The sequence below is a fragment of the Chelon labrosus genome (assembly GCF_963514085.1).
Source record: "Chelon labrosus genome assembly, chromosome: 19".
NCBI classification, from domain to species: Eukaryota; Metazoa; Chordata; class Actinopteri; order Mugiliformes; family Mugilidae; genus Chelon; species Chelon labrosus.
Genome location: NC_140352.1, coordinates 12,375,952 through 12,397,057, shown reverse-complemented (window position 1 = coordinate 12,397,057; position 21,106 = coordinate 12,375,952). Strand labels below are relative to the sequence as shown.

Sequence of the window (21,106 nt, the reverse complement as noted above, 5' to 3'; positions counted from 1 at the left end):
TGTTCTGAATCAACACGGTGAAGTTCAGCTTTTACCTCCCCACTGGAAGCCGTTAAACGCCTTTCACTCCAAATGCCCGGCCATTACAAACTCATTTCGGTTGATGTGACTGACTAAAAGATTACTAAATAATGTTGAAATGACCTTTGTGCCGTTGCCACACCTCTGTTTTTGCCCAACTGAAACTCAATTAAAACCAAATATGTTCAGATCAAAGATGTGATTCAAACTCCAGCAAATAAACATAAAGCAAATGGAGAGTATTTATCTTCACTGGGTATAGCAGGTCTAATAAAATAATATCTTGAAAAGAACATTGTAGTCAGAGAAAGGCTGACAGAAAAATGGCCCTGCACTTCTCTTAGGTGTCGTTAGCGGCGGAATAACTCATGTCAATGTCATGAATGAAGGTTTACTCCCCTTAACTCAATGTGCTGCCTCAGCCAGTCTTTCACAACCAGCCCATTCATAAAACTGCAGGGCTGAAGTTTGTGTGTAAAGAGAATCTGTGTGTGTGTGCGTGCGTGCGCCAGGCCAAGAGTGTTTATGTGCACACATGAGAGGCTGTCAAAAGAACTCATCTGCTCACGTAAGAGAAATCAACCATTTTACCCATAAACAAAACAAAATGCCACAATAAACACTGTCGTGCAAGAAGCCTCGCCCTCCCCAGAGCCAGCCAGCCAGCCAGCCAGCCAGCGAGCCGGCGGTATCTGCGCACGTCTGGCAGGCACCTGGCTGTTTTTGCACACTTTGTTGCGTAGCAGCTGTATTTTGGAAAGTGGAGAACACAGAGCTGCATGTTTCTCTTTTGGGGAAAGAAGGAGTTGTTTTTTTTTTGAGGGGAGGAGGGGGGTCGATTCACCCCATCGCCCCACGCTCCAAATAGGGCCTGATTGGGCCAGTTCGGATCCAGAAAAACAACCCAAACAAGAGGGAGGCTGTGAATTCATGACAAAGCAGAACACACAGAGCCAGAGAGACACGCTGCTGGGAGGATTCGGTTAAGAGCCGGGTTACTGCAACTCTTTTTGATGAACAGAAAAACACTTTTAATGTAATTACACCACATATCTGTGACAATTTGACTTTTTTTTTTATTCTTGGTCTGACAAAGCTAGCACCGTACGGACATTTTATATGTAAATTGAGACATTTTTCTCAATTTTATACCAAAGAATTAAAGAAAAAAGGAAGTTTTTTTTAAGTAATTTAAATGCCCTCCAAAAAATGTAGCATGTAGTTATGGTTAGGGTGTTTTTTTTTTTTTTGCATCTGCTTTTTCATACACACTACTATTCCACTAATAATCTGAATAGCAAGGCCTCATGTAAACAGCTCAGTCAGAAGAGACTGACCTGAACAGAAGGAGTTTTCTATCAAATTTGATAATCTGTTCAGTAGAACAATATTATCTCCTTACAAGCACGTAAACACTTGATCTGGTTTCCAGGAGGGACAGAAACACTGAGGTCAAAAAACAACCAGTTGTTCAAACAAGTGCTGGAAAAGAAAGGAAGCCGGAACCCATGTCAGCAGCAACGCTGAAAATGTGGCTCCATCTCGGTCGTCTTCTTCTATTGAGTGGATTCAGCTTTGTCAATAAAGTTGGGAAATAAAATCCTTCCCTTATATTTCTGCCCAATCCGATGCTTTGCAGTGGGCAACACCTGTTTGTTCATTTCCGATTTTTGGGCCGTGTAAACACACTTATCTGATCGCATCATTTTATTTAGCTTCCAAGTAAAAACAGTCACGCTGGGATCAGACGAAATGTAAGATAAGGCGGACTTTGAAGGAGCTTAACGGCATGCCCTCGCCGCCTCCTCTCCTTTCTCTCCCTCGCTCAGCTCGCGCTCTGAGAAGGAACTGTAACGGCATTCTATAGCCGCAACTTCCTATATAATTACTGCAAGGCCCGAAACTAAACAATCGTCCCACACAGCTCTAAAATCACTGGATTAGTTCACATCTTGGAACGCTCAATGTGTGTGTGCGCAGGGAGAGACGGAGAGAGAGGTAGGGAGAAAAGGGAAAGGGGAGGGAGGGAGAGTCCAGATTTTTAAATTTGACTTAGTTTGTGCAGACACAGGAAGGGAGGGAGGGGTTTGGAGTATCCACTTGGAGAGCAGGAGGGGGGGCGTAAGAGAGAGGGAGAGAGAGAGAGGGGGGATCTGTAGTACTGTAGGGCTTTTTTATGAATGAAGACTGAAGGAGAGAGCAGCAGAGGACTGGGGGAGAAAGCAAGAGAGAGAGAGAGAGAGAGAGAGAGAGAGAGAGAGAAAGAGAGAGGGGGGAGGGAGAGGCACACTTCCTTTTACGCACACAGGGAAGAAAATTTATGAATGGGTCACATCTCTCGAGCTGCTTCAAGTGTAAACAACATACTTGGACAAAGGAGAACAAGCTCTCAGTGCAGGCAGAGCCTTCGCTAAAAACTAGTGCTGCTGACACACACAAAACAAAAAACTAAAGCTGCGACATGTCCAAACTATTTTAATTAAGTATGAGCACCATAAATTTGACTGACACCTCCATGTGTTTCCTCCCCGCAGGCGGCTCACAGACAAAAGGATCTGTCCGACTGCCTAGCGTCAGGCGAGGATAACCCCCGAAGGTGCTGTCAGCGCCGAGAAACAAACATCAGACCTGAACCTTGACGAGATTAAAATCCTCACTTTGAGACGTGCACATCAGCTCAGTGGGGGGAAAAAAATAAAAAATACGGAGCGCCGTTATCACCGGTGACTCGATTACCTTTAAAAACACACACACACACACACACATGCATACGGGCAGGTCGGCAAGTACATAAAAAGTCTGCGTGTTTGCTTAACCTTCCCTCAGTGGCGGCCCGCAGCCAGAGCGCCGCTTGTCAGCCGTGAACTTAGGGAGAGAACGGACCAGATGAGATGGATTCACCAGATGTGCAGGTATTGCACAATCCCCTCCTTTGCCCTCTCCCCTTCTCTGACCTAGCATTCCGACATGTCCCAGTGTTCTCGCTTCTCCCACCCTCTTTTTTCCATCGCTCTGCTCCTTTTTTTTTTTTTTTTTTTTTTTTCCCCCGGCGACACCACACCCATGCAGGTAACAACTTGACTCGGTAAACAACAATGTTTAATTTTACCAGGGCGCCGTTTTCAATGCAAGCCTCAATTATACTCCGGTCACCTGGGATTAGGGCTTTTCTTTGTGCTTTTTTTTTTTTTTATTTTTTTTTAAGAGTTTCCAAAACAGGTGACTCACCTGTTTTTATGCCTGAGAATGCTCTCAGTGTAGTACGGGGCTCCTCTGGTGTGCTTTCGACAGACACACAGAGGCTCGAGAAGAAGCGTTTTTATAAAGCGGCTTGTCGGCTTCAATTTTTCCTGAGTCAAAGCTGAATAGAGATGCTCTGGGAGATACTCTGGAGCTGGACTCTGTTTCTATTGACTCTGATCAGCAGGGAGACTGTCTGTCAACGCGGGAGTGTCTCTGCTGTGTATAAGTGAGCTGCCCGTCAAACTGAAGCCCCCCTGACCCTGCAAATCATACCCAGGTCAACCGTTAGCAGAGGCTGACAGCTGATTGGCTGACAGGCCAGGAGGTTAAGTAGACACGACCTCCGCGTGCCCCGGGGTTCATCTGCACTTCCTCCTGCGCATTATTGGCCAACGCGCGGAGACAATGTTGCACAGGGCATGTGTCACCGGGTTGGGACTTGGAGCTGGTTAAATCGCACGATGTTTGCACACAAAAGACACGCGGGTTTCAGTGGGAGGAAGTGCCTTTGAGTGGCTCTGAAAGCTGCCAGTTTTACTTTGGGGATGGGATTATTCTCAGAGTTCTCTTTAAGTCGCATTTCAGTGTCATTGCTAAAGATGGACAAGCCTGCAATGGGCTGAATGGGGACGGGGAGGGGGGAGAAAAAAAAAAGTGTTTGTAGAGGCGACACATACTCCCACCCAGATCCTGAATCGCCATTGTTAGCGCAACAAGAAAGGGAAACTCATTCAAATAGGCGCTCAGATGTGCAGCCCAGGAATTTGCTTTTCCATTTTACACCTTCCGATGTGCACAAAGGGCCATCTTTGTACCTGGGCCCTGAATAATTTTTTACTGGTTTCCTGGGTCGTACCCATTCAGCTTTTCAAAGTCATGCAAATGGGTGACGGTGGCCCCACAATGCCGGCATCCAAATTCACTTCATGGCGACTGGGTCATTAGACCTTCTGTTTCTGCATAGCTTTGCCTGCCAAAGAGATTACTGTAACATCAGCGAGTTACAGTATCCTCACCTAAGCCTGCGGCGGCTTCACAGCCAAAATCTGACCGCTGCTTTCGCCCTTCTCTTTCTCATGACATGCACACTTAAGCTGGAATTACACCAGCAGGCCAGCTGGCTGAATCTGAAAGACGCGTGTGGCTGTCCACGCACAGCCCTGCGCGTTACACGGATCAATATCTGAACAGTGAACATATCTGATCCGTGCAAGCAATATACTGTGCAGTATCACATGCAGAACATTCAAAGGACACAGAAACTGAAAGTACTCACAGTTCTCTGAATGGAAATCAGGAACAAACTGTTCATCACTGTCAGGAACCTGAGCTGGAATTAGAAGAGACAAACACAATTATAACATCATTATTATTATCATTATTATATTCTAGACCAAATTTGACCTCTCCCCGTCTCTCCTTTCGTTATCATTGTTTCTGTCTTTCTGCTTTCTCTTCCTTGAAATCTGAGTCACAGCAAGGCAGGGCTTCATTCATTTGACCTTCACGACATGATTTGTGCAGCATGCCAGCACTTTCCCTCATCCATAGATCAATTCTCGAGAACATGAGGCTCCTGGATGGCATCACAGACGTGAACCTGCCAACCTGGTCTCATGTAGCCTTTAACATTCCTTGGCAGTATTGATTAAGCTCAGAGATCTGATTTAAAAAAAGGAAAGAAAAAGTAAAAGGCACGTTGAGCATGATCTCCCCATGCAGGAATCTGACATTTGTGCTTGCTGGGAGGTCATTGAGTGCGGAGAAATTATTTATCATTTTGGTTTATTTACAAAAAAAAAAAACTGCTTCCATCAGTTGTAACTACTGCACATGTAACTACTTTCCTGTTTACTCAAGCTAGTCAGACGTCTACACACCACCATGTCATGTTTGTGCTATGGCCGCTAACCAGTTTCTGCTGCAGTAATCCAGACGGTTGAAACAGGCTGTTCAGGATAAACGAGTGAGGGGAATCTGTCAGGCGGTGCGACAAACCAGCTATTTGGATTGAGCCATTCTTTGTCCCCGAAAAGTGTTGGGGACTGAAGTGTCTGAGAGCAGTCTGGATTTCATCTGCCGGCGCGGATGAGGAATCTTTCAGTCAAACTAGAAGCGGATGGAAAATTAGGAAACTGCACTGAAAGCATGAGGAGAAGTGGAGGAGTGAAACAAGAGTGACGCGAGGTCAGAGCAGGCCTATTTGTCACCGGCTGTGTTTACACGGACACAAGAGTTCCACTAATAATTTGAATAAAAACGCCTCACGCAGCCACCTCAATCGGAACAGACAGGCCCGGTCGGATTTAAACGGGATTCAGCAGGGAAATATTAGGTCTTAATAACTGTGTAAACACTTGATCTGCTCCTTTCTGCTCGTGTTCGACCCATTTGGGGTAAACATTAGGTGCCATGACGAGTTTTCAGGAGAGACATGGAGGTAGTAAAACAACCAGTTATTGAAACAAGACAAAGAAAAAAAAAAAAGACTAAAACCTTGCGAGTAGCAATGTTGAAAACATCTTGGCAACAGAGGTTGCGTTAACCGAATATTTTCCGTCATTTTCCGAAAAATCTGAAGTCACACCCCAGACCACTTGGTGGCGAATGAGCACATTAATTGTCTCTCTTGATTAGTAAGAGTCGGTTAAGTTTCATTTCTCTGCCGGCCGAGTGACAAGCTGCTGACTCTCGGTTAAGCAGAAGTCCACGAGCAGAGGTTATGAGTCGGTTAAGTTTCGTTTCTCGGCGTATTATATGTAAGTGAGTGAGTGTCTGAGTGCCTTAGTTTGCTAGTGGTCAAGTCGGGTAGTACGTTTTGTTTCTCTGCCGAGTGAGATGTTAGATGTTTGAATGGTGCAATTTATAGATTATATATCAATCAAACGTGGTAGGACTCAACTGAGCCGGTTAAATCGACGTATAGATTCATGATTCTTGAGTCGTCTTTGATGGCCGGTTATATGAGCCGAATCTTATAAATGAATGTAAATTAAATGCTACTGAATATGTCATTGTTATAATTTTTTTTTAAAATAAAGTGACGGATAAAAATAGATTATGACAGGGTTTTTATGACCCTGTCAGTCAAAATGACGCAACCTCTGCTTGGCAAATAAATTTTGAAAAAAATAAAGTTGTATTTGCACTGATACTTTGGGACATAGAACCACATACAGTTTATTTTAGCAGATCATTTAGCGTCCACATAAACACGTGGAACCTCAGGATGGAGATGCACCGATCAGACATAACATTATGACCACCCTCCTAATATTGTGTCGGTCTCCCTTGTGCCTCCGAAACAGTTGTGACTCATCAGAGAATGGACATAGATCTTCTGAGGGTGTCCTGTGGTGTCTGGCAACAGAATGTTGTTAGTGGAGGCCTTTGGGTGCTATGTGTCGAGGGGAGGGGCCTCTGTGGATCATCCCACAGATACTTGGGATCTAGTGAATTTGGCCTGGTCTGGTGTAGGTGGGTGCTACATGTCTAAGTAACATCCACATGAATGCCAGGTCCAAAAGTCTCCCAGCAGAACATTGCAATGTCACAAGTTGAAGAAACAATATACAGCCAGCTTACAGTAATTTAAAAATAAAAAATAAAAAACACACAAGCCAATACAGTGATGTATGACAACTCGTTGTCGTCTATAAACTACTGGTTCCTCTCATAATGAAGCTCTTCTAGGATCTGACTGAATAAGCAAAGCCCAGGTGCAGCAGACCTATACAGACACCATTGTATCACTTTTTTTTTTTTTTTTAGGAATCCCATTCACAATTATCCTTTTAGAGCTTTGGGTCGCACAAACGCATCTGCGAAGCCTAAATCATTTGGCTGCCAACGCCCTTCCAGGGGGTGAGGAGGTCACATTCACCCACTGAGCCTTAGGAACGCTGGCATTTCTACCCTGCTTGAATTAATGACCTAACCCTTAATCGCGGAGGAGAACCAACCTTTTAATCTGGCGACGCGCCAGGTGCACAAGTTTTTAAGCGTTTCCACTGCTTGAAACACACACACACACACACACACACACACACACACACACTTACGTCATGGCACAACCCAACTGGTGAGGAAAATTTGATGGCTATCATTAAATATCACAAACGCAATCAGGGGTGTAATGGGCCACAAAAACGCACTCCGCGGGTACTTGAGTGCCATTTAGAAAAGGGACAAAGGGCCCTCTTTGTTTTTTTGATAAATAACTACATTTCCTTGCGGAGTTATCTGCGTGTTCACCTCTAGGAAACAACATCTGCAGAATGCACTGCGACTCTGCAACAAGATCTTTGATTGTAACCTCACCCCAAGAACCAAAATCTGACCCAGCGTTTAACCTCAACGGCCTCTTCTGTCTTACTTCATCCAGTATTTCTAGACAAGGCAGAAACTAAAACTCACAGAGAGAGGGAGAGAGAGAGAAAACGCAACAGAGACAGAGGGCAAAAAGAGGAAATAAGAAATTCAAATCCACTTTCTTGTCGTCACACTCCTCCTTCCTGCGAAGAGGAAACCGGATGACTCCGTTTTGGAGCATGTTCTGATAAATGACATCGATTTCTTATATAACACAGCATCCTGTGGTTTACTATACCATAATAATATTACCCCCTTTTAACTTTTCTGTCTTTTGCCCTCAGGGGGGGAGAAATACTGTAAAGCTGCTGTGTGAGACAGAGCAGGGGCCAATATTTAGTTCTGCAGATCCAACAATCAATCATTTCCACTAGTTTCAACATGTCCAAAGCGGAACACGCTGGACCTCATAAAGACGCAGGAGAAGAGAAACATAAATGGTGAGCGTCAGACGTTATCGCAGCCCCGGTGTAAGTTTGTGTCTGCACACTTTCCTGTGTGTGTGCGTGCGCGTGTGTGTATATGGGCGCTCGGATCTGATTCGTTTCCAGGAACACCTCGTCAGGGGCTTTGAGATGCAAGTCAGCACAAGAAGGAAAGTGTGTTTATACGAGCACAGACGCATGTTCTCCCCGATGCTTCCAGGCACCCTGAATGACTTTTTTTTTTTTTTTTTTTCTCCTTTCCCAGTGGGAGATCCTGGGAGGAGCTAAGCAGCCGCAGTCGTATAAACCTAAAGGCCAAAAATGAGACAAGATGTGACAAGCTCCTGAACTCTCTCCATTCAGTACTTCGCCCTGTCTGTCTGTCTCCTGCTTCCGCTCTGCTATGGCAGAAAAGAAGAAGAAGAAAAAAAAAAAACTCCCTCCAGCTAACCAGCCTTTTACAACCTCTGTGAATCCCTCACAACTGCAATCAGTCATGATAAGGTCTTTAATTAATGCAACAGGAAAGGAGAGGTCTTAGTTGGGGAAGCTGAAAACAAGCCAGTACTTAGGGTTAAGTAACACTTTGATAAAGTTACACTTCCATCTTTCTCTCTCTCTCTCTTTTTTTTTTTTTTGTCTCATTCACTCTTTGTGACTCAACAATAAGCCGCTGCATGATTTGTAAATTCAAAAGGACAGTTCATCTAATTATAGAAACCTCTAGTTTTTAATGGATTTGCCTCAGGATCTGGGATTTTTTTTTTTACTTCAGCCTAGTACAATACAGGCAAATGCAGTTTAAGTGGCGGTGCTTACCCATGTTTGAATGCTAAATTCAAAGTGTCTCTGCTGCTCTGTGTAATCCAGAGAGCAAACATATTGTTGACAGCTTTCAAAAGCTTTTCTTGCAGCTTTTAAAACCACAAACTAAATATCTATTCAGCCCCAAAGTGGTGGCGTAAAAGATATCTCAATCTTTAAATATAAAAAAAAAAGAATTGAAAAGCTTCTACCATCTGAAGTGGGAACAGATGCATTTTAGGTGGACTAACCCTTTACGTGTGGTCTTTAACGGCTAAATCTGTGAATACAAATGGACTTTGAAGCGACACCCATTGTTGCACTTTTATTGGCCTCTTTTGTCTGCGTGGTGTGAAGTGAACTTGCTGGTTTTTTGACGCTGCATGAGAAAAGGTGCGAAAGCTGACGTGGATACGGCATTGTTTGCCATAAACAGTGGCCGGTCGGGGAGCGGGCCCAATTTAAATGCGCGTCTGCCTGTGGGCTCCCCGGGCAGGCGGACGCATCCGCTTCCACGGCGTCTCTGACTGCAGAGGCTTCACTTCCCCAATTTCGTAGATGCTGTGAATGACTCAAGAGTCAGCACTGGGTCTGACTGTTTTAAAGTGACTTTCTCAGGCAGTGTGTCAGAAATAAGAAATTCCGCTTTGCATATAACAAAGCACCACCCATACACTGCACTTTGTGAGGATAAGCACCTACAGCATATACCAAAGGTCAGACATGTTTTAAAACATAGCAAAGTGTTTGGAGCTATCCTTTCTTTTACCCAAAAAAAAAAAAAAAGTTAAATGACCTCATTATAAAAAAAAATCATCTCCTTAAATCTAAAATCTATGATGCAAAGGTTCTTAATTCTTAATTTCACACCACTCCTGTGTGAGTTACATACGGGACCCCGCCACCGCCGCTGGGTTCCAAAGCAATACCACAACAAAACAAGCTGCCTTCTGGTGTCAAAATCTGTGCAGAAACTGTTCAAGAACCCGCAATACGAGGGTTTATCTGGTCAGCGTGGTTCACTTTAGAACACACATGTCAAAAAAAAGAAGAAGAAGTGGCATTTGCCTTTAAAACCTAAACATCAAAGCAACAAAATTCACACCTCCTGATGCAGTTCCCCTTTTCACGCTTTAAACCCACCTCTGTCCTGCCACGGCTGTGCCCCAGGTTACCACCAAAGAAAAGAAAAAAACAGTGACTCAAGGCCTGTGTTGTTTTCTCCTCTCTCTTGACGTACAGTATAATTACTCTATTGAGGCTCACGTCATCCGAGTCCCTATTAAGTCTACTACTGGCCGACAATTGCCTCCAACTGGGCCTCATTTCATCGCTATGTGCCCCATTTGAGTGACACAAGCCAAACAGCATGTTTGTTTGCATTGGCTGGCGGGCTGGCACGCACTCTACATGCCAACATGGCCAAAATAGGATATGCTCTAAGCTAATAATGTCCCGTCTGTGTTCACTGTGGCTGCCTTTCTTTTTGGTTTATGAGCATATGTGTGTGTGTGTGTGTGTGTGTGTGTTTTGCATCAGAATATTTGGGCTTACCCCAACAAGACTCTGGACGGCTGCTAAACCGAGGAGCTCATCTTTTTTTTTCTTTTTGCTTTAATAAAAGTTTTATGAAAACACTTCAATAAAAAGGGCATTAATGAGACTTTGTTGTATCATTCTTGGACTGAAATAAAACCTGGCACAGCCTGGGAGTTCTGATTGTGCAGGAGAGACCAAATAAGGCATGTTTTTGTTTTTTTTTCTTTTCTTCATATCACCAAACCCTCTTAGCCATCACACAAGTTAACCACAAATTAAAAAGGTAAAGCAGCCTTCAGGCATGTCTCACCTTCTGTGAGCCACGTCTCTTGGAGTTGGCTTAAATCCTGGAAGAGGTCTAAACAGAAAGAAAGAAAGAAAGAAAGACTGTTTAATCAGCAAAACCACCACTTATCACTCCTTATTGATATTTGCCTTGATATCCAAAGGCTGACCTAAGACACACACTGACATTGCCTGGAGGTTGATACTGTGTGTAAACATCATGTAAAAAGAGACCTGAGGCCAGAACCGTGAACTACTTTACCTTCAGATTCCTGAGGGGGTAATTCTGTGTCCATGTATTTCCTTTTCGCTGCCATCAACAGTCTATTTAGGGGCCCATTTCCTTGCGACTTCTGCAGAACCCATACATGTTAACAGAAGTGAGAAACAGAGTCCAGCAGGGCATTTAAAGCACATCAGTGTCAAGAAAGAAAGAAAGAAAGAAAAACAAATGCGCATGAAGTGATGCATTTAATAAATAGTATTAATAAATGAGAGCCTACTGCAGCATGTGAGCACCAAGCTCAAACACATTGTGGAGGAAATCTTGGAAAAACAAACGCGCTGTTTGCGTCTGAGCAGAGTGACCATTTGGCACGCACCGACGCGCTCTTCAGCTCAAATATCTCCCCAAAGAAACCCGCTGACAAACATTACTCGATGCAGAACATGCCATCGCTTTACTTTGCGGAGGTTTTTTGGTTAGTTTTAAGCGCTGTGACAAACAGTTTTCTATCGCGCACACACGCAGCTGCTTCAGCCAAAAAAAAAAAAAAAAAAACTCGTGCAGACGATACGCGGAGAGAAATAAAGCCCGGCAGCGGAGACGTTTTTTTTAAAAAAAAGGCAGTAAGTTAGAAGAGTTCATCCATACGTACATTTGCTAAAGTGTAAGGCACTTGCTGGTCCAAATATCCATCCATCTTATAATCCATCCGTTAACCGTTTGTGGTCATTTAGGCTGAGTTGAGTGAGGTCCACGCAGCCTGCAGGGAGAGGAGGGAGCGCTGCTTGTGAATGGAGCTGCGTGGAGGCTGCATGCATAATGAGCTCCATTCACAAAAAATGCCGAGGGGAAGTGATGGCGAGTGATTACCCAGCGGGCTGCGGCCCTCTTTACAAATCTCTCTCTTTATTTTTTTTTTTATTTGTTTTTAACGTCTCTGACAGACAGCTCGTCACTTTACCTGGAAGTTTCAGGTAGTTTTAAAGCGCAGAAAATAACAATAATTCAAAAAAATAAATAAAAATAAAAAAAAGTGCAGTTTTGTAGTTTTATTTGCGAAATAACTCGCTTTTCTAGTTTCTTTTAAAAAAACCTACTGTTCTTAAAACAAGTTGAATCATGTGTTGTTTTTATTTTTTGTAGCCTCTTTCTTGAACTTTTTTTTTTTTTTTTTTGCCACGTTTGAGTGCCAGACTCTTTAGGAAGCAGTTGAGGGGAAACAGATGTTGCGTGTTTTTTTTTTTTCTTTTTTTCTTTTTCATAATTTTGTCGAGTCACAGCAACAAAACATTTATATGTCCAATACAAATCACTCACACAAACATTTACGTTAAGTTTTGAGTGTGGTTCACGGTGAAGCGCGGTGACATTTTGAGCGCCAGCTGTGCTGTCATTTCTGCCGCAGACGTGATTCTCGGAGATAATATGGAGACTCGCTTCTCTGGCCCGAGCCAGCGGAGGCTCGCGATTGGTGGATTTCCTCTTTCAAGGGCTCGAATTTCGTTGCCTTTGTCCGGATGAATGCTCCGACTTATGAATGAAGTCTCGGTTCCCCCTGTGAGCCTATCGCAAACCCGGGCGCTTGGGCTCCTAGCAACCGCGGGCGGAGCTTGCGCCGCAGCCGCCAATCAGCTCGCGGCAGCGCTGCGGGCTCTTTCTACTGGATTTTCCAGTTGTTTTTCATTCACAAAAAAAAGAGAGAGAAGAGAAGAAGAAGAAAAAAAAAAACCCCGTCCATTCATAAAAACCTGCCCTGGCACGACAGTCCTGACGTGTTTTTCTTTTTGTGCCCGGACAAACTCAAAGAACCTCACTTTGTTTACCTCGCTTCACGTCTCTGCCTCTGTGCTTATGACGAGCTGCAGGAGGAAACGGTGGCAGGAGCCCTGCAGGAGTCACGCACATCAAAAACACGAGCTTTGAAAGTGACGCAGATCAGCTCAGGAGCCCTTGCATTCTTGTGGTTTTAAGTCTGTACCAAAAAAACAAAACACACGATTTAAAGCTCTTCTTGAAACTGTACACAGCACACACACACACACACAATAATGAACTCCTAAAAACCAACGAAACAGTTTTTTTAAAATGAGAGTGGGCAGCTGAGAGACAGGAAGCAAAGTTCTGATGGGATTTGTGTTTAGTTTCAGTGAGATTCAGAGATATAACAATGAGCATTTCAAGAGCATACAAATCCTCCTCCTCCTCTTCCTTCTGTTGATATTCAGTCTTCATAAAAGGGGATAGTGTGCAGGTTATTTCCTGCTTAATGATATTTAGATGCACATTTAGATGTACACAACAGGCAGTAAATATTGCATCAGCTCGGCTCTGCGCGGCCACCGCGGAGCAGCCTCACTGCAGAGCAGGACGGGCTCAAGGAAATTAAACATTACGGTTGTTTAGTAGCCGTTTTATTAGATTTAAGCCACTCTATAAAGTCTTCTGTTACCATATAGGCTTAGACAGAGACATGGTTCTTGAGCCATAGGCCTTAAGATGGAGCACAAGGGGATTAAAGGGAAAAGGAAGGAAGGTTACACAAAGGATTTCTTTTCTTTTTTCGGGTTGGAAAGTGCTGCATATTTTTACAACTTCTGCGTGAAGTAAAAGTGGATTTAATATTAGACATGTTTAGTTTTTAAAGTGAAATTAAACTTTTTATGTCGCCTCATTAGGGTCAAGGATCTGGGGGTATGAGCGTTATAGACGTCCAGATATATATCAGTGAATTTAGTACACAGATCAGGTTGAATTCTATATGACTGCTGTGATCTTTTACTTTTTTTTCTACAACTGCCAGCTGGTGAAACTGAGCCTCTCCTTTTTAGGGGGCCAGTCCTTTGCGATACGTAGGTTCGTGCTGAGGAAAGTTTTAGCAGCATGAAGCTGGGTTTATCTCTACACTGGTGTGAACATTTATACTTGCGCGGCTTTTTATCAGCATCTTTCTGTAACTTCGCCCCTGGAACGCTAGCCAGCCGTGTTGAGTTTCTCTGTGAGCTTCAAAACATGGCAACTGAGCTGCTCATGTTGGATTTGAAGCTTAAAAACGTCAGAGTAGATGGCGTGTAGGGGGCAGAAGGAGGGAGAGTTTTCTGCGACCATGCATGTTTTACCAGTCCCAGTTGCAGCAATACATGCTAATGCAAAGTTTAGTTACATTTCTGGGGAAGTGCACGTCAGGCTACGGCATAGATCGATCTAGATCTGATGCAGAACCATAAATCAGAATGAGACAGCCACCACTACGTCTACAGGGTAACGTTTTACATGATGTGGCAACACTTGCTAGCAACTAACCAGATGCTACGTTTGCTGTGCTGAGATGGAAAACAAAAGCTCGGTTCAAAGAAAGAAAAATGACAGTAGTTACCAGCAGCAAGCCAGGGTATTGTAAGTGAAGCTAGCTTAAAACCAGAGCTTTCACACTACGGTACAGAGCCACAAATCTGGAACAGTAACTTGCCAAAATAAAAGCAACTGAAGATGACGTGTAGATATTTTGCAGCTTGGATAAGTGGTAAAACATTTTCAAGAAAACTCAGAAGTCCAGTTGTCTTTGTTTTGCTTAAATTTTCCAGTATCCAGTATATCATGGCCTGGATAACCGAGACCCACGCTTCAGCCGTTTAGTTGATTCTTTGACCTTTCATCCAGCATCAGGTTTAAATCTGACCTTAAATCTAAACATGTTCCTTCAGAAACAGAAACGTGGCCTTTTCATTCAGGGTGCGATGGAATCTAGTGTGACCCATTAATGTGCCCGGCCACCACGGTTTCATTCGGTCGGTTTGTGTTACACACAAGGTGAGGTGTCCTCAAAGAGTATAGACATAAGGTTCACAAAACACACCTCTGAATATAAAATTTCACACAATGATACCAACTGACAAAACTGCACACCGGCCACAGATTCTGATATTACAAACAGGCGCTGCCACCTACAAACACCTCCACTAATGAATCAATAGTATTCTGTTCCATAGAGCTCATGTTTATATATATATATATATATATATGTAGAAAGAACTAAAAGGAGTCACAATTTGTACCTCAACCACCAAATGCATTAATCTGATATCGGGCAACAGAAGGGAGAAAAATCCGACACTTACCAATAGACATCAAACATTACGTCCAGGACAGTGTCTACAGCCAGCAATGCAGGTGACTGGTTCAGGAGTCTTCACTGATTTCCCCCAAGACGTTTTCCAAAATGCAGACACTTGCATTCACCTTTATCAGCTCTCTTAGGTTCATAGTCGCTCTCATTTCCAGGTATCAAACCGCTAACCCTCTGGTTCGTGGCCCTACTGAGTCACAGCCGCCCGTTTTCCAGTCCATTATGGTACACCCACTTGGCTAATGCTAAGTGATCCAAACAATTGAGCTCTTGCTAACAGGAAGTAGAAGTGAGGTCAAGAGTTCAACGGCCAAATCAGATCACCTGTCAAGACTGTTGATGTTTTGTTTTTTTTAGTCTAAGAAATTGTACATTTCTTTTATTAATATAGGTTCCAAATGAGGAATGTAATGAATCATAAACCACGGACATTTCTTGCGTGCTTTAACCGTGCGATTAACCGTGAAATGTCTACAAACGAATAAAATAACTAGAGAAAATAAGCCTCTCTTTGGTTTGATGGCTCGCCACTCGAATGCAGAACACAGCAGGGAAAAATGCGAGAGTTTGGACTGTATCTGATTTCCGCCGCTTAATTTTAGCCCAGGCATTAAACGGTGACTCAACATAATTGTGTTGTCACTGCACAGTGTTAGCAAAATCCTTGGCAAAGAGGATGTGATGTGAAGGCATTTTTTCCATCTGAAAATGACATTTTTTAAACTTGTGATTCACCCCGTGTTGTTCTCTCTGCACGTGAAACGGACTTTTGAGATGTGAATAAAAGCAGATAAAAGTGAATAAAAAAATAAATAAAAATAAAAAACCCGCGTCCTTAGGTTGCCGTTCTCCCTCCAGTTCAGATTTTTAAATCTGGGGTTGGACGCCGTGATTTCAGACTTGACTTTTAAATGCAGCACGTGTTTCGAGAAGCGCATGTGTTTTTAATTCACATGCGGTTGACTTCTTTAAATTGAAAGCCATGAAAGGGGCACAGGCAGTCATGTTAAATACCTACACGGTGACTGTACCTGTTCTGCCGACACAGTCACGTTGTTACAGACCGCATGCACAAGATTTACAACTCCTCCACATCGTTTAGGATGAATTGAAAAATTGAAGAACATAGATAGTGGCCATAGATCACTTCCCATGTACTTCATTTATGCACACACGTACGTGCACACACACACACACACACACACACACACACACACACGGTGCTGAAAAGCATTGTGAAATCTATTGTAATAGTCATCCACCCCTGAGTCTAATATAGCTTTGTCAGCAGGGAGATAAGTACTAACAGAGACAGAGGGGAGACATTTTAAGTTCAGTGCGGTGCTGTGGAGTGGACTCGGAGTGCTTATTGATCAAAGCTGGCTGTGCCTGATGGATGGATGAAATGTTATTATAGCTTCAGCTGTTGTAGTTATGGGGAGGCAGAGTGAGACGTGTCAGAGTGGAGGGAAGATGGAGGGGAATATTCAGAAAGGATGAAAGTGGACGACAGACCTGCACAGAGTGAGAGGACGCGGAGAGAAGAAGGAGCCCAGAGGCCGAGGGCGTCTGTGGGGGGATGGTGTCGTGTGGAAGGCTCGTCTACAACACCTCTCTCTGTCTCCCCCCGCTCCCTCCCCCTCCCCCCCCCTTCCTCCCTCTCTCTGGAGCTTTTAGTCATCCTCTCTCCTCCATCGCTCCCGATAAAGGCGATGGTGACTGATAAACACATGAAGATCTTTGATAAAACAAGGGCATCAAGTGTGGGGATTTACTGGAAGCGCGATCTAAACAATCGCAAAGCATCTTTACCAGCATGTGGAGTTAATCGTGACATTTACTTTGGGGAAAAAAAAAAAAAATGATGTGAAAGCTGAGCTCAGCCACCAGACAGTACACAACACAGGAACTCTTGCGTTTGCCTTCTTTTTCTAATCTTCTTTTTCTGCTTTTAATTGAGCAGCTTTTTGCTGGCGTTGTACAGCAACACCACGCTGTGCACTGAAAAAGCTAAAGAAAGATCATGATCTTCCAGTTATGAATGATATTTAATGAATTTATATAGTGTACATGTAGCTACGCTGATGGTTACACCCACCCATTGCCCATTTTCACCGAGCAGTGGTCCACAGCTTGCATGCATGCAGCGGTATGCCTACCGGTAATGTGATGAAGTTCCCCTTGACAACCACTGTTTCGGCTTTGCTGGGCAATGACTGTGAAGGGGAATCCAAAACTAAAACATGTGTGTTCAATTCATGCGTGCAAATTCTGCACACATTAATCCTATTTGTTCATTCTTTTTGGTGTACTCACTAAATGTACATTCATTCATGGGGGGGGGGCTTATTCCAACTGACTAAATGTACAAGGACAGAGGGAACTACGAATGCTATGTTATCAACTGTTATTATGGCAAGCATGTTAGCAGCATTAGCATTTACTGCGCTGCAACAACCCGGCCTAGCATTCATGTGGATGTTACTTAGACTTGTACCTCAACCCATAGGACCCAGTGGCCCCCACCAGACACCACAGGACACCCTCAGAAGGCCCATGTCCATTCTCTAATGAGTCACAACTGTTTCGGAGACACAAGGGAGACCTACACAATATTAGGAAGGTGGTTATAATGTTATGCCTGATCAGTGCACACAACAAATAAAATCTCGCCCCAAGTTTTTGTGAGGTATTAAGAGGAATTTAGATTCAGATTTTATTGATAATCATCTGTGGCTCTGTCACTACTAAAGGCCCCATTTTCAATTCAATTCAGTTTTATTTATATAGCGTCAATAACAATACAAATCGTCTCAAGACGCTTTACAAAACCCGGCCTGAAACCCCCAGAGCAAGTGGTCACGCAAATTCTTTAAATAAAATGTTCATTGTTACCACCTTAAGTTTAAAAATAGAGTATTTTCTGATTTCTCTGAATGGTTCAACTTCCTTTGTATCGCAACACCGACAGAAAAAGATCACATTACAGTTTCTCATCATCGACGGTGGACGTCACAGGACCATTAAAACAAACACGACTTACTGTCAGGCCGGAGGCCGTCAGGGAGCCGGGTTTGTTTGGAGTGTGGAGCGGGCTTGCGAGGAAGAACAGCCTCTCTCACGTGCCATGCCAACTGGAAAATCATTCCTAATGCAAACACTTATTGTGTGAAACACAGGGCTGTCTCTCTCTCTCTCTCTCTCTGTCTCTCTCTGTATGTGTGTGTGTGCACGTGTGTGTGTGCAGCAACATTTTCCAGTTTCTCTTTCTCAAGGTGACCAAAAATAATATCAACTCCACCTCAAGTTCCCAACATATCTCACATCCTTACTATTCCATGCTGCCAAATCTGGACCCCTCAGGGCTGCCTCATGTCCTGCCTGTGTGAAACCCACCATGCCTGAGACTATTTCCTTAAGAAACAATACATACCTGAAAATAACTTCAGACAAAATAGAGCCAGCTATGTTTGCCGCATGATTTTTTACGACGCAAAAGGGCACTTCCTCAAAAAAGGTCAAGTTGGATTATTTGAACTTGCAACCTTCCTGAAAAGATCCTGTTGTTTGGGGCTGTTAAAGTACTTTACGCCAGCACTTAGACAGCTGCCCTGAACAAACACGCACCAGGGCCTTGATAATGAGAGAGCCCGTAAACAGTGAACGTGCTGAATTTCAACCTGTACATACAACAAAGCTAAAAGTTGATTTGTGAGTCAATTCTGTTGACATGATTGCTTGTTGGCTTGCGGGATTTTGATTCGCACCTCCTGCCGATGAGGCTGGGGCAGGGGATCATTGTAGCCGTTTGCCAGGTTTTAGACCACAGAGACATGTCGAGTGATTTCCCCACCCGTGCACCACCCTGTGGAATTCCTGGCAGTGATGTTCAGTCGGCGCCCCAGACAGGCTTCACTCGCCTCCGTCTAGCCCTGCCCACCGTCAGCCGCCGATGAGCTTCAGTAGAGGTGTGTGTGTGTGAAAAGAAAGAGGATGAAACAAAAAAAGAGATCTTTATTAGTGTGTTTGTGAGAAAGTGTTTAAAGGATCCCCCCCTCCTCGTTTGCCCGTGAGTGCTGTAAAATCCACCCAAGGTCCTTTTCTTCATTCCCCCAGGACACTGCACCGTTGCCGGGATGCCTGCTTGTGTATAGCCATAGTCAGGAAATGTCACTGCTGGCATCTGACGAGGGCTAGTGCGCCAACCCAAGCGTGCCTCCTAGCCACCTGCGGCCCAACCTCCTCTACTGCAGACACAGGCTCGCTTGTTTGTCCGCCGACTATTCCCTGCCATTCCCCTCCAAAGTCAGCCCGTCTGGCCCGCCCTGGGCCCATGAAAGATCAATCAGGTGAGCACAATAGCATTTATAGGGGTGTTTTTGACTGGTAGCCCTGTAGAGAAGTGGCTGCCATGCAGCTGCACCGGCCCAGCTGAGCGGCCAGAAACGCAACGACACAAAGCTGACTCCAAACTCTCGCCCAGACACACACACTGCAAAACATCCACTTTAATGGTCTGAAATGAGAGACCATTAACATAAATGTAGAATCTGTCCTGATTTATGCTTATTTCTTATAGATATATGGATAATTGTACTTTATCCATATCATCAGTTGCATATTTCTTGTATTAATTTCCATCCACATTTTAATCTTATATCAAAAATAAGATATAATAGATGAATGCTATAGTAGCTTAAATGTTTTCAGTGGTAATTTCCTATCATGTGTATCATTATTTCAGTGAAATTAACCAAAATGAACCTTCGAAAAGTTTGTGATATTTCCCCAAACCTGTAATGAAGGTAAAACACATGTACATAATCTTTTTTAAAATGTTAAACACATTCTAAAATTAGTTTTTAGTGAACTCTGCAAAGAGAAGTAAGCAGTGCATTTGTTAGCATCTATTTTTAGCTGAGCATTAATAGATGTTTGGTAGTGTGGCTCACTGACGCTTAAAAACTCAACTCTTTTATTCAAACGGCGTTCACACATAGTTAAAGACACATGCAAATGCACTTGTATTCTTTTCCTCATATTCACGCTATAAAGCCAGTGCTCCGTTACCAGCCAGAGGCGCATTGTGGAGAGCGGAGATTGTTGTGGGAGTCACTGTTTTGTTCTAAAAGCAGGACGGCTTTCAGAAGACACAGAGGAGCCTTGTTGATGTCTCTCTCCCTCTCTCTTGCTCACTTGTTCGCTCTGGTCTTGAGTAAACCCTCCTATTGTTGCCGCCGCCCCCTTCTTCACCCACATTTCCATTTATATCCCATTTTCCACTTTATTACCATGCTAATTTGAGAGGACAAAAAAGCCCATGTTATGTCATTTATAGTGATGCAGCTGGTTTATCTATGCATACAAGGGGAAAACCAGTGGGACTGGCCCCGGGGCCTCCCCTTCATCAAAACTGCCTCTGTTGAATCAAAGGGAGGACATGCTGATGGTAGGACTATTTGGCATACTGACGATAAAGATGTCTATTATGAATTCAACATAATGGCATGCTAAGCACTGAGAACTAAAGAACATAAAAACAGATTAATCGCAAGTTATTTTAGCCCTTCTGAGCTCTGCTCCGCATTTTCAGTTGGGGTTTCATGGTTTTGCAATCCTGTCTTGTACTGTTTTCACAAGGGAGCCTGTCTAATTTTGTTGGATTCCTGCTTGTAATGACTCTCAATCCTTATAAACTCTGTGGTGTAAACAATACCTCCAGATCTTTCCACCATAACAACACACAAGCCTGTTTGGAGGCCTGAACAAGTGGGTGGTTGTGTTTAGTTTGGGTTTATCCGGTACTGGGAGACCTGATAACACAAGGTCACTCAGCTTGACCGCACATGTCTTACTATGGGTGATGGTGGATTTAATAAGATCAAGCTAGAAAATTTTACTTTCGGAAGCTTTGTTAAGTGTATTTTTTGATTTAGTACTTGAGAAGTCTTTTTTTGGAGCAGTTTGTGATCATCTAATGCAAGCAACAGCTAAAAAGTTGTCTGAAACTCTTTGGGGCTGGCAGTTTTGAGGAAGAAATTTTAAAATATTAGTGGTATACTGTCTTAG

General features: G+C 43.7%; 1 protein-coding gene across 1 annotated transcript in view; it reads right to left on the bottom strand.

The window, feature by feature from the left end:
- The window catches only part of etv4 (ETS variant transcription factor 4), a 30,790-nt gene extending 19,093 nt beyond the window's left edge, over positions 1 to 11,697 (bottom strand). The window contains exons 1-4 of the mRNA XM_084567550.1: positions 11,567 to 11,697; positions 10,951 to 11,041; positions 10,714 to 10,761; positions 4,541 to 4,594 (exon numbers count right to left, since the gene is read on the bottom strand). Coding sequence (XP_084423676.1) covers positions 4,541 to 4,594; positions 10,714 to 10,761; positions 10,951 to 11,041; positions 11,567 to 11,623 — 250 coding nt within the window. The 5' untranslated portion in view covers positions 11,624 to 11,697. The remainder of the gene's footprint in view (positions 1 to 4,540; positions 4,595 to 10,713; positions 10,762 to 10,950; positions 11,042 to 11,566) is intronic.
- Between the last annotated feature and the right edge of the window lie 9,409 nt (positions 11,698 to 21,106).